The 13,952-nt window shown below is 41.4% G+C and overlaps 1 protein-coding gene across 4 annotated transcripts in view; it reads left to right on the top strand.

Annotated features, from left to right (window-relative positions):
• DST (dystonin) overlaps positions 1-13,952 on the top strand; it is a 435,492-nt gene that overhangs the window by 41,132 nt on the left and 380,408 nt on the right. For all 4 annotated transcript variants that reach the window (XM_090282621.1, XM_090282619.1, XM_090282618.1 and 1 more), the window contains exon 3: positions 8,842-9,042. In XM_090282621.1, coding sequence (XP_090138747.1) covers positions 8,842-9,042 — 201 coding nt within the window. The remainder of the gene's footprint in view (positions 1-8,841; positions 9,043-13,952) is intronic.

Here is a 13,952-nt window from a genome sequence, read left to right as displayed (position 1 = left end):
GGTTAGAGCAATGCTGTTGCTTTGAACTTTCTATGATAATGGAAATGTTTTATCTGCATCATGCAGTATAGTAACCACTAGTCACATTCAGTATTAAGCACCTGGAATGTGCCTAGTAGGCCTGAAGATCTGAATTTTTAGCTTAGTTTTAATTAAAATTTAAATGCAAATAGCCATATGTGGCTATTGGCTACCCTGTTGGATAGCTCAGGTTTAGAGACATGAAAACTTCCTAGTTCTGCTCCAAATTCCCTTAAGTCTTAGAACAACTTTAAGGAAACCACCAGGAAAGCTTGGCTCATGCCCTCACAGTCTGTGTGCAAGGCTGAGACCAGACCACTTGTTACAATTCCAAGGGACCAGAGATGGTATCTGACTGCTTCTCTAATGGCTGACTAATCAGAGGTGGCTGCTCTGGGAACAGCCTTCTGCCCCAGAATGTCTTGGGGCAAAGGATGCATGAGCATTTCTTATGGATCTCTTGGGAGAAAGAACCTGGACTCACTTTAAACCCTGTCCAAGAGGAAACCAGGTGGAGTGATATGACCTCATCGAAATGGCATTGTTTTGGTGACTAGAAGTGGCTAGAAGACTTTTCAATTGTCTAAGAAAAAGAAGAAAAATTATAGGATCTACCCCAAATTTTATGTAGGTTGGGAGAAAACTAGCCCCTTTTCATGGGTTTGAAGGACAGCCAGAATAGAGAATATAGTTGCTTAGGTTAATCTAACAGTTATAATTAAAAGTACTTCAAGCTCCCTAAAGGAGAAGATGCTATATCTCAAGTAGTTTCAATCTCAAAGTCTTTTATTCTTCTCCCCATTCCTACCATGGAGGCCATATTTTGTGCCGTAAGCTCATTTGGGTGCAAGAATCAGAGACCTACTATATTTTAGGGCATGCTGTAAGGGTATATGAGTGATTTAATGGACTTTAAGAAAAAGGCCCATGCTAGGGTCTGGCTTCACAGAGTTGAGAGTTGGTTGTAGATTTAAGGCCTCCTCGCTGCAGTGAAATGCCAAAGGTATGACTCAGATTTACTCCTCTAGCTGCTGCTTTTCATTTTGCTCTCAGTTGTTTTTCACACCTCACCATGGTTTCTATGCTCTGTTACACTCAGTCTTCATCAAGCCTCTACATCTTGTTACCCCAAGTTTGGTCTGCAGACCAGCAACATTGGGATCCCCTGGGAGCTTGTTAGAAAATCAATCTGCATTTTAATAGAATCCTAGGCTCTGCATATATGTATTGGTCTACAAAGTGATTTTTTTTTCTCCAGTTTCAGCTTCTGTGCTAAGTGGCCCAGGTTCTTTGTATTTCTTTATTGAACTCTCAAGGGATAGACTCTGACCCAAGTAATCATGACTTGGAGGTGGTGAAGGTGAGGGTGTTATTGTACACAACTCACTCCCCCAGGCAGCAGGGACTGTGTGTGTGTGTGTGTGTGTGGAGACATATGTCCAAAAGGGAATGATAGACATTAGTAAGGGACTGAAAAAGATTTCTATTTACAAAACCATATTTAAGTTGTAATTCATTTGCAATTTGAAAAAGACATCAAGGCTCTGCCAGTCAGGTTTTCAGATCAGCAGAAACTACTAACCAGTTTATATAATATCAGTCAGTATAAAAGAAACACTACATTAGTAACCTGTGAAACCTTGTCTAATGTAAGTATTTACTTCCTTATATTGGTGGCAATAATGGCACCAGAGTGTCACTGTTGATTGGACTTTGATTCAATAACCTCAGTTTTTGAGTTCTGACTTTAAAAGAATTCAGAGCCAAGACTCAAACTATAAGAGAAAGTTTATTTAGAAAGTCACAGAGATAGGAAAAGTGAGCCAGATGGGCGTGGGCTCAGGAAACAAGGTACAGAGGCAAAAGAAGGGCCTTTGGAGCTTAGGAGAGAGAAAGGCAAAGGTAACATATGGGGGAGGGAGAAATGTAGGGGTTGGCAGGAGGTTTGGGCATGCTCCTGGGAGGAGGAGCCTCACTGGGTTCTCCATCTTGAGGGTATTTATCTTGAGATTTCAGGAGAGAATCACAATAGAATATCTATTTGATTTCCAGGTGTGTCATTTCAGGATCATAGTCTCTGCTGATTGGCTGGCACCAGGGCAGGGGTTCATGTCAATACAGCTGGTCCTGAGGTCAGCCATGGCATCACTTGTCTGGTTCTGCTGCTTTTCTGGGCCTGGAGCTGAACTGAAACTGAGGCCTAGCTGTTATCCCTTGGGGTTAATGCTTAAGTGGGTGGTCTTGCAAGGGCCTTAATGGGAGTCACATGAGGACACTCTTCAGCCCTTCGTTCCTCTTACAAGGGGTCTACCACATGACTAGTGACATGCCAGGGGAGGAAAGGTCAGGGGAGCATCTGAACCACATAATCAGCAATATGAAAGGTCAGGGGGTCTAAATTGCATGACTAGTGATATGAAAGTTCAGGGGTCCAAACTGCATGACCAGCAATGTGCTAGGGGAGGAAAGGTTACCATGGGGGTGAAGCCCTTGTTTTCCCATTTTTGACCATTGCTAGGCACCCAGGACTCTCTACCCTAGTGACCTGCTCTATGTGGCCCATCATCCTTGCTCTGTTCATGTCTGTCTAACTGCCTGCCATACTTACACTTTGCAAATATTCAAAATGGGAACCAGTGATCTTTACCAAAGAATGATTAATAATTAGAAAATAAGACTTTGAAAATAATATTTTGCCTCATTATTTTGTATGTCAGGGAATACATCCTCCCTGAAAACAGAAAGGTAGTTCTAGATACATTGTTCTTCTCCAACTGACAGAGTGGCTTCCATGGCCATTCTTTTAATGTAGGATTTTTAAAACCACAAAGGACAAACTGGCTTTAATCTTGAGGGTCTTGCCCACACACAGCACAATGGAGAATAGTGTTATTATTGTTACGGTACAGCTACTTGGGGTTCTGCTACCTGCTACCCATAAATTCTGGGGGCAGAAGTTTGGTGAAAAAGGAAAGAGATTGTTTATTTGAAGGCTATACAAATTTGGAAGAATAATGGGCTTTTGCCTCAAAACTTATTTTCTTTAAAACACCCAAAGGCAAATAACCCCTCTATCCCTTGCCACCTCAGTTCAAGGATGCACCTGAAATCTCTTCTCCCATTTAAAATATTCTTCCTTTGGGAAAAACAGGTGGTTGGCTTAGCTGACTCCCAGTCACAGTTTGGCTCCAGGAGTCTTTTGGAGTCTGTGCATGCCCGTGCCCTTCCCACAGTGTGCTACCCTTTTCCTCTGGCTGCTGTCCTCAGGCCCAGAGTTTGTGTTCCATCCTTTATGCTGTGGGCTCCCAGGTTGGTCCCTGTGCCTGACCGCGCAGGGCCGCAGGGCTGCAGGGCACAGTGTGCTGCCCCTGCTTTTCATGTGGGAGGGGCTTGGGGCTTGGCAACTGGACACGTGGTCTGCAGGGCCCCCTGGCCCAGGAACGCTTGGGTCCCCTAACTGGGCGAGGGGAATGGAAAGAGAAAAGGCTTCTGCATGCTTTCTGCTTTTTATAACGTCAGGCCCAAAAACCATGCACGACGGAGGCATTCAGCTTGTCACCCGATTCAAGCTTAGGGCCACCACGCTTGCCAGCCTGCACGGTGTCTTTGCAAGGAGCATGGCCATGTTCACATGCTAGCTGCTCAGTTGCCCAGGCAGTATGCTGGTGCTCGGCTAGCTTGTTTACTGTTGTCCGAGGGTGTGGAAAGGCTGTCAGGGTGTTCTAGTTGTGGTTTCAATCGGCACTTCCTGACTCCTCCCAGGGGTCCCTTGGGAGTGCAGATCCTCACTGCTTCCAGGTTCCCCTCCCTGCCCCTCAGCAGTCTGGCCAGACCCTCTGTTACATTATGACCAAAATCTCTTACTATGCACCTGATATGGGGCAGGAACTGCTATTAGAGTAAGGATTCTCATACTGTAGTATGAGAATACTACAGTATGAGTATCAGGTGAGGACTCCTTAGAAATGCAAATTCTCAGCCCTATCTCGATGTACTCAATCTGTGTTTTCATTAGCCTTGTTGGTGGCTCTGATGCTTCATAAAATTTGAGAAACACTGATGAGAGTAGTGCACACTCCTATAGCAAATACACACTTCAGTGTATAACAAAATGGAGATATATTTGTTGCTCATAGGTGAACAGGTTGGCAGAATGGCCTCTTCCATGCAGTTATTCAGGGACTCAGACTGATGAAGGTGCTGCTTTCTTCAATATGTGACTTTCAAAGTTGCTCTCAAGGTCATCCTAGCCAGAAGAGAGATGCATGAAGTGGCTGTGGAAAGTGTTTATGAGCTAGGTCCAGAAATCACATCGCATTTATGCCCATGTTTCATTGGTTAGAACTCAGTCACATGCCCCTGCAAGGGCGGCTGGGAAATGTAGTCAAACTCATGCCCAAGAAAAAGAGGCAAATATAGATTTTGGTGAGCAGCTAGCAGTCTCTTGTCATAAATTCTTTATGGAAATTTCTGAGATTTTCTGTATTTGGACTTATTTTATGCCAAACTGCTTTGACAATCTGGTGGAATGTACAGACTCATTCTCAGAATGTTTTAAAATGTATAAAATAATAGTCCTGGACAGGTAGCTCAGCTGGTTACAGTGTCATGCAATATACCAAGGTTGTGGGTTTGATCCCTGGTCAGGGCACATGCAAGAATCAAGCAACGAATACACAAATGAATGGAATAACAAGGCAATGTTTTTCTCTTTCTCTCCCTTTCTCTTGAAAACCAATAAATTAAAAACAACAAGTTCTTAAAAATAAAATAAAATATATAAAGTAATAAAATTACAAAGGAAACCGATTATATTGAAATACAATTATGAATTATTAAAAATATTTTTAATAGAGGAATATATATACTTCTTTATTAATATATTAAATAACAAGATCTAGTGGCAGATTTACTAACTATGTACTATGATTTCAAAGTAACACCAAGTATAAATGATATTTCAAAATATCTGCAGCCACTATAATTTAATATTTAAATATTTGTGATTTTTTTTGGTGGCAAAAATCATAGGTACTGCTAATAATACCAGGTTTATGGCCTACATTCATAATTGAGTAATAATGCTAAATTAGTGGGTTAGTGAAAATAAAGCCAATTTTTCCTGTCCAAGTTCATTGACTGCACTCAAAAGGTGCTGGTAAAATGGGGTAGCCTAAAAAGTGGCAGAAGTCCACTAATGAGAGACTTCCAAGTGTCCATTACTTATTGATTAAAGGGTATCCAGGCAAGATCAAACAAGTAAGAGAGAAATTGATTTTATACTCATGCCATCAAATCTGGTTAACACTGGTAAGAGCTTATAGCACCACCTACTGTTTTAAAATTTCCTTCTGTTAAAAGTTGTGGCTTAGGACAAGCTAACTGTAATAAACCAAGGACCTATAATTCTATGCAGTGGTTTAGAGAAATAAGAAAGGTGACTGCCCATGGATAACTTTATGTTGTTTATAGTGTTTGCAGTCGTAACTCTGAGCCGCTGGCATGTGAATTGCTATTTAATAGCCAGGAAGTGAAATAGTAATAATTGTGATAACTTATTGACTACTATTATTATGATCTATATATACTTTTCTGAGTACCTATTGTGGGTTATCTCATTTAAACACCATCACAACTCTTTGAGAGAGATATTATTATATGCACTTGACAGATGAAAGAACTGAGAAGTAACATGGCCAAGTTTGCACACCTAGAAATGAGAGAGGTAACATTCAAGCCCAGATAGTTTGACTCACTGGAGAGTAAGTGCCTGGGACTCTTTGGAGCAAAGAACTCTCTCCTGATGATCAGGGGTGCTTGGTATCTCAGAAGAAACTCACATGTGTCTGTCAGCAAGACACACCTGCAGAAATTCATTTTTCTTGTTACATCTGATTAATAACACACTTTTGTCTTTAAGAATATCTTTTATTCACATAAGTCATATACATAATAATCATAGACAACACTTATATAACTTTATATGCCAGATGCTCTTCTAGGTAATTTACATAGATTAGTTCACTTATTTTTTCTCAACATTGCTATGAAATAGGCACTAGTTTGAACCCCATTTCCCATACAAGAAAATGGTTAAGTAACTATCCAAGATCACATAATGAAGAAGTGACAGAGGCAGCATTTGAACTCAGATAGTCTGGCTGAAGTCTGTGTATTATACTACAGTGCTTATAAAAAGTTACTTAAAAATAGTACAAGTGTATTTGGATACACTTGGCCTACATGGTGGTGCTCAGGTCTTGAAAATGAATGTGGAATAAAAATGAGTGAAGTTTAAGAAAGACCAATTTAAACTGTTTCTAATTTTTATTACAAGTAATGCTTGAATATTTTCTTAGACATACTTGGAAGAACTTCTCTAGAGTAGATACAGGGATGTGGATTTACTGAGTTAATAGTATGGCTGTACCACCATGTTTTCTTTTTGTCAGTTTAAGGGAGTTTTATGTAGTTTTTTCCTGTTTCTAAAATTTGTAGGCCACTGAGGACTATTGGTAATAACACAAGTTAAGCAAACTTTGGTTACTTATTATTCATGAGCATAAAAGAAATAAAATCTTCATTTTTACCAAAGACATATACTCAACTCAACTCACTATCACAGAAGCTAATATATTACCAAATACTTTGTTAATTCTACCAGCACACACCTTTCTGGATTAGAGTGCAAGGGCTGTGAAAGTTAGTGCCACCTAGTGGTTAGACTAAACTTTGGCTCCTGGAGATTCTGTCTTCCAAGTGCTGAAAAGTAGCAGAAGAGCTTGTCATAAAATCAGATTCTCGGCCTTACCCCTAGTGACTCTAATTCATAAGGAAGAAGAGAGGGGGTAGGGGAGAGGGGAGGATATATATATATATATATATATATATATATATATAGAGAGAGAGAGAGAGAGAGAGAGAGAGAGAGAGAGAGAGAGAGAGAGAGAGAGAGAGATGGAGTAGTGGGAGTGTTTTCCAGTAACCAGCATATTGAAAAGCAGCCCACGTGGTTGTTGGTTCTTACCCATTTGGTCCTAACTCTGCTCTAGAACACAGTTTCACAATTAGCCCAGTTCTCTCTTCTTAATCTTCTTCACCGGCGGCTGCTATAGTATAGCTTGTGGATTATGTGGGAGCTGTGGGGATCTTCTGGGACTATTTTGGGTCGAAGGGATTCAGCTGAGCTTGCACACAGAGGAAGGAACCGGCTATGTGTTTGGGAATGAGAAGAAAGCACCTAAACTGTGACCAAAATCCATTTGTATTTCCTCCTTATTTATTTCTGTTGACCTCAGTACTACTTTTGACTCTGTGGGCCACACCCTACCTTTGTCTCCTTCATATCCTTCAACCTGGTATTCAGGGTCTCCATAAGCAGACCCCAGACCTCCCATATTTCTTGGTGTGAATCCCTAGTGCACATTAATCTTTCAGTATCCCACAGAATCATGCTCAGGCCTTTTGTCATATTGCTTCTTCCCTGAGATTCTTACTCTCCATTCTTTGTGCTTCCACTGCAATCTTTAAGTTTTTATACATCTTTTAAAATTCAGAAGACCCACAACTTCAGAGGAGCATTAGCACTTCATCCCTTCTACTTTCCCACCATACCTTGTGTGTAGCTTGTACTAGCATCCTTGCACATCATCAGATAATGTTTCTTATTGCTACATAAATAGTCTATCCATCCACCCATCCACCTATCATTTTACTTATTCATTTATTCCTTATGTTATTTCCCAAGCCTGGAATATAAATTCTAGTCATTCTTCAAATGCCACCCACTCAAAATGAAGCCAAATATAGACTGTTCTCAGCTTCAAGTACTGATTTTTTCTCTGAGATCTGCTAGTACCGAGAGTCCTCAACTGCCTCCTTTAACCCTTGATTACACATTCCGGTGTGCTCATGAACTCTGTGTTAGACTTCTTTATCTGCTCTTCGGTAAATTGTAGCTATGTAGGACAGAAACTAGTTTATGTAATTCTTTGATATTTTCCAAAATCATTTGTATGTTCCCAAGTGCATTTTATGTCTTAGTTGAACTTGTTTCCATTGTCCTTATATTCACCTTACTCGAAAAGGGAAGGAAAATTAACATTTTATTGAGCACCTGATATTTGCCAGATACTGTGCTTAGAATTTTAAGTATATTACCTTGTCTAAAACCTAAAAACCCTTTGAGTAGAATGTTATCCATTTCTTAGATTAGAAATATTAGACTCATAAATGCTTAATAAATGTGTAGCAATAATTAATAATTTGGACCTAGGCTCATCTAACCTCAAAACCCATACTCTTCGCTCCACCAATTTTCCTCCCTTTAGTTTTAGAGATTCATTTCATGGTATTTATAATGATGCTTTGCATTTCTGCTTTCCGCCTTTAAAGAGTCTGCTCTCCAGAATGTAGAGTGGCTCCTTACCCTGGAGTGACCCTCAGTCTGCCTCCCTGTGCCCTGCTTCATACCAAAGTGGAAACACCCATTTTCATATGTAGTCTGATTTCTGTATACATAAGTAAAGCCATGTGCTCACCACTCCCCTCCCCTTTTTGGGGGGTGGTGCTGGCTTTATGGGATTGGAAACATTTCTTCATGTGGAATAACTGGGCTCTGAAACGCTGAGGAGCCTTAGAGAATACTGGTGGATGAATCTCGCTGGCATGTTGAGCCTCCTTCTCTGTGCTCACTTTGGGAATGTAAGTGATCTCACTGAGCTGGGTGGCTTTCAGAGCTCTTTGTATAAGGAGTCCCAGAGAATTTCCAAACAAACTCAGCACTAATCGGGATTTGTCTGGTTGTGTTTTCTGCTGCAGGGATTTAGAGCAAGCCCCCGGCACATCAGAAGACGCGCTGCAGCGGCTGCGGCTGCCCGTCTGGAAGAAGCCAAGCCTGTGGTGGAGGTTCACCCTCAGAGTGAGCAAGAAAGTTCAGTGAGGAAACGAAGAATCAAGAAGAACAGCCGAGTCCAGCCAGAATTTTATCACTCTGTTCAAGGGGCTGGGACCAGAAGACCTGTAAGTAGAGACTTGTCTTTCGTAAGAACAGCATATTAAATGTGCTGTCGTATGGCATGGTCGTTCTCTTAGTTTTTAAAAGCAATCAGATTAACTTTAAATAATTAGATTCTCCTCTTCTCATGTCAACAAATGACCGTATACTCACACGTGTTCCAGCAAGGAATGTGGTTGCCCAGGTTTCACAAGGATTCTGGGACACAGTGTTAGTCACAGTCAGAGATCCATTTAAAAACTGGTGAATTCTGCCCTGGCTGGGTGGCTCAGATAGTTGGAGCATTTTCCCGTATAGCAAAAGGTTGTGGGTTTGATTCCCGGTAAGGGCACGTGGTCGATCCTGGTCGGGGCACATTACAGGAAGCAACTGATTGATGTTTCTATCTCACATCGATGATGTTTCTCTCTCTCTAAAAAAAAAAAAAAATATATATATATATATATATATATATATATACATATATATACATATATATGTTCTTGGGTGAGGATAGAGAAAAAAGAAAAAAAACTTGGTAAATTCTGAGACCCATTAGAGCCAGGGTCTAGACTGAGGATAGGGGCCCGCAGGCTGAGGTACGGCAAGGATAAGATCAGAGTTGGTGCAGAGGGGTGGCAACAAAGCTAGTTTCAGGATGGGCAACGCATGAAAGGGAAGGTGGGCTTGAAGTCTGGGGCAGTGGCTGAACCCCTCCAGGGGGCTTTTGGGCCAAGTAAGGCCTGCACTGCCCTCTGCAGCCCGCCAGAGTGACTCTGTAAGGGTGCTGGGCTTCTCAGGTGTGGCCTTTATATTGTTTCATGTCCCAAGTGTTGTCCTTTTTTTCTAACCAGGTACCCCGTGTCTCTGTTGGCCACAGTGCTGTCTTAAATGGAAATTTGGGGCTCAGCTGGAAGTGGGTCTCCATCTCTTGCTCAACTCCTGAGCACATTGTTCTATCTGCTCTGATATATCTTTTTTTTTTTTTTGGTTGGGGTTTTTACACATGGACTTTATACTAACACTATGACAGTTAAGGATTTGGGCTTAGGCAATGCCCCTTAAAAGCGTTTAAAAAACTATTTCATGATTGCAATAATTTTGCATTGCTTTAGCATTAAAAAAAGTTTGCTTATGGTTCGCTCCTCTACTGTAGGGACGCTGTTTTTGTCATTCCTCATGCCAACCTAGTGGAGCCATCAAGATTTCACTTGATAATAAGTCTTTGTAAAGCATTAAAACAGAACTGCCTTTCAATGGGGTAAATGTGTGGCAGGTACATGTGGAGATTGCTAGAAAGCCAGGAGAATGTCTGACTTAGCGACTGGGCCAATGTCAATGGCAAGAAAAGGTTCTAGTTAACTTTAACCAATTGTAAAATAAGGACATACAGGGTAGAGCAAAAGTAGGTTTACAATGTGAGTACACAAGACACAGTTTATTCTCATATTATTATTTATTAATTATTCTATTATTTTTTAATGTAAACAACTATAAACCAACTTCTGCCCATTCCTGTATTTAAGATGAGTCTTCTTTTTGTGATTTAATAAAACAAAAGCTAAATAGAATTTGGTATCTATATGGAGCAATATGAAATAGTAGGAAAATTTATTCCTTTAACAAACTTTTTTGTATAGGAAATAGGGATGCACATATATTAATAACTGATAGTTATTAAGGGCTTACTGTGTAACAGGAATCATTCTGTCTGACTCATTTAACAACGCTGTGAGGTAGATGTTGTTATTATTCCCATTTTATGGATGATGAAACTGAGGCCGAGAGGGTACACAACTTGCCTAAGCTTATTTAGTTGTTTGGGGGCAAAGTCTAGGATTTGGGTCTAAGCAGCTTGCCTCCAGAGCCCAAGCACTTACCTTTATGATCTACCTTCTGATAGTACCTGGTCTCTAGAAACTTGCAGTTGAGTAAAAGGACAGACATGTAAAGAAGTAAACCTAACACATGTCTGTGCTGTGAAAACGCTATTGTAGGATTATGCACAAGGCACTATGGAAGCATCTTAGAGAGCCAGAAATATTTATTGAGAAGCATACCCCTGAGATGAGTCCTGAGGACAGAGTTTATCAGGTAGAAAGTGGAGGTGGGTATAGAAGAACATGTACAAAAGCACAGAGGCATGAAAGGGAATGGCATACTCAAGGAACAGCTCCAGGTGGTGCTGGATTGTTCAGGCAGGGCCAGGTCATTAAGGGTTTGTATATTATGCTAAATAGTTAGGTTTATTTCCTGTGATGGGGATCTATTGAAGCCATGTAATAGGCACACTAACTAGTTCTGTTGCTCAGAATCTAGCTAATTCTTTGCTTCTTCTAACCTTTCCATGTGGATCAAAAGGGAGAAGTGATTACCATCCAAGTTTAGAAACCCTCAGTCACCATTATTCTCTCTTGAGCATAACTGCCTTAGATAATGTAGAATGTATTCCTTCTGCCTCTGTGACTTTGAACTTGCTCTTTACTTTGTCCTTGAATTCCAATCCTCACTCTTTGCTTTCCTGGTGGAATTTCAGTTCATCTCTGAAGACCAGCTCATGATCAAGTGACTGTTTAGGAAAGTCTTTTCTGATCCTTCCTATCAGAGTGAAGTGCCTTTTGTTTTTATCATTGGCTATTTGTACAGACCTCCAGCATAGCACATATTCAAGTGAAAAAGGCAGGCTGTGTAGTAAGACAGACATGGGTTCCAATCCCGCTCTGCGTGTCTGGCACAAAACAGCTGGCACACTGAGAGGGTTTAACTGAAGAGAGTTTAATGGAATTACTATTTCCAGAGGTGTGGGCAGGACTAAGGTGCTTCACCAACCTTCAGGTGGAACCTACCTGCCACTCCCAACCTGAAGACAGTGGTCTTACCTGATCCTGGTAGGAAGAGCTGGAGCTCTGGAAGGACGCTTCCCCAGGAGTTGTGGCTGACAAGTGCAGCCATGGCCAGAACACCTGGGCAGTCAGGAAGGGAGCAGCGCAGTAAAGGTACTACCGGTGCTTTCTGTTCACCCAACCTAAGTGGAGGCCAGAGGGCAGACAAGCTTGGGTGATGCAGGTTGTAGAGTCAGCATCCCAAAGACAGAGTGAGACAGAGATGGGCAGAGACTCTGAGATGGCACAGGGACAGTGGAGAATGAAAAACATATGTGGTAATCTTTGCCAGTTGTTCAACTCTTTGGAACTCAGCTTTCTTATTGTAAAGCGATACTAACAATAGCTACCTCACTGAGTTGTGAGGATGAGCTGAGCTGACATATGGAAATAGAAGGCACAGGAGCCTGCTAAGGATAAACTCTCAATACATGGTAATTTCTTCCTATCCTTGCCTTCCCTAGACCTTGACTTCTTTTGGGGGCCATATCATCTGGTCTAGCATATCTTATCTGGATGCATTTTATTGAGTAAGTGAATGAATAATATTTATATATGACATAAACTTATGTACTATATAGAAATTCAGAGAATGGAGAGGGTTTTTTTTTTTTTTTAACAATCCCCCATAAGATGATCAGGGAATAACTACTTCATGGAAGAGGTGGGATTGAGTTGGACTTTAAAATCTGGATAGGAATTGGATAGGCAGTAGATCTTAGGTCTGGGGAGCAGAGTGAGCAAAGGTACCAAGGACCGTTTGGCTGGATGTGGGGCTTTATATGAGAGAAGTGCAAGATAGAGCTGTGAAAAGAGATTGGGGCCAGAAGACATGCCAGACAACCAGGGCATTTAAACGTCATTTCCTGTGCTTCATGGAGACATTGGAAGAGGTGAGTAGCATGATCAAAACATGGTTTTAGGAAGAGTAACAAGCAGGGTGAGTCAGAGGGGAGGAGGACAGGGGCCAGGTAAGCAGCTACTGTAGAGTGTGGGTATGCGGTACTTAGGACCGGACTGTGGGTCTAACCTGTGAGGTTCTCTGCTGGCATCTGGTGGTCCTCCATGTCCATGCGTCTCCTAGGGGTCATTTTGGAGACTGGAAATTGCCAGTCGTGGTGAGGAGGCTGTTGGCTCCTTGTCTGTCCTGATTCCTGCCCAGCCTTCTGGAGCATTATGGGCTCTGCAGGCATTCCCTTGTTTTTATGTGGACTTGAGCTGAGGCCTTGTATCCTTGTCTGGATTTGGTTCAGTGTAGTAGGTGGTGCCTGCTAGAGCCACGCTTTGCAATGTGTGCCGGAAACCTGAGCCTTTTCTAACTTGCACATTTGGAAAAAATCAGTGTTACCACACACATTGCCAGGCAGGCAAGTCTGACTGTGGTGACTCAGAATTATTTGAATGAGTGTGTATGAAGAACTCCAGGCATTTCCAGGGGCAGTCTGAATAAGAAACAGGCCCTTGAGTGAGAAAGACTGGAACAGGATGTAGCTGTGAAGGAGATGGATCAGAGAATGTGACAGTGCAGTTTCAGCCACTTGCAGGAGGACTGCCTTTTTTGTGAAGAGGGCCACATGCCCTGAAAGGTATTATACTTCAGTATCTTTGCTGCTCTAACCAATTTACCCATTCTGAATTCATAAGTTACACTTAAATGTGCCTGTAAGAATTTGTAACGGACATCACTAATATAAACTTAATAATATACATGCTTTTTATTTCACTCCTTTGGAATGTTCCTAAGGATAGGTTAGCTAAAAACTTATCTTGATTTTCTCTTAGGAAATACGTATGTCTTGGGATTTATGCTATACATTAAGGCACTGGAACGCTTAGGAATTTTCTACCACCATAAAGCAGAAAAGATAATTAGATCCAGATCTCCATTTGCTCTTTAGTATTTTGACATTACAAGAATATGTTTTTGTATGTGTCTGAATTCTAGAAATATTTTTAAACATCATCATCATCGTATTCAAAGCTCACCATTAATTGCATGCTTACTGTGCTGGCACATGGGCACCGTTCTCTGTGCGCTTCCCTGTCCCTGCCCC

The sequence above is a fragment of the Furipterus horrens genome, unplaced genomic scaffold (assembly GCF_987537825.1).
Source record: "Furipterus horrens unplaced genomic scaffold, mFurHor1.1.pri manual_scaffold_6, whole genome shotgun sequence".
Lineage (NCBI taxonomy): Eukaryota > Metazoa > Chordata > Mammalia > Chiroptera > Furipteridae > Furipterus > Furipterus horrens.
Note: the sequence above shows the minus strand (reverse complement) of the source record. Positions and strands in the feature narration are given on the sequence as shown.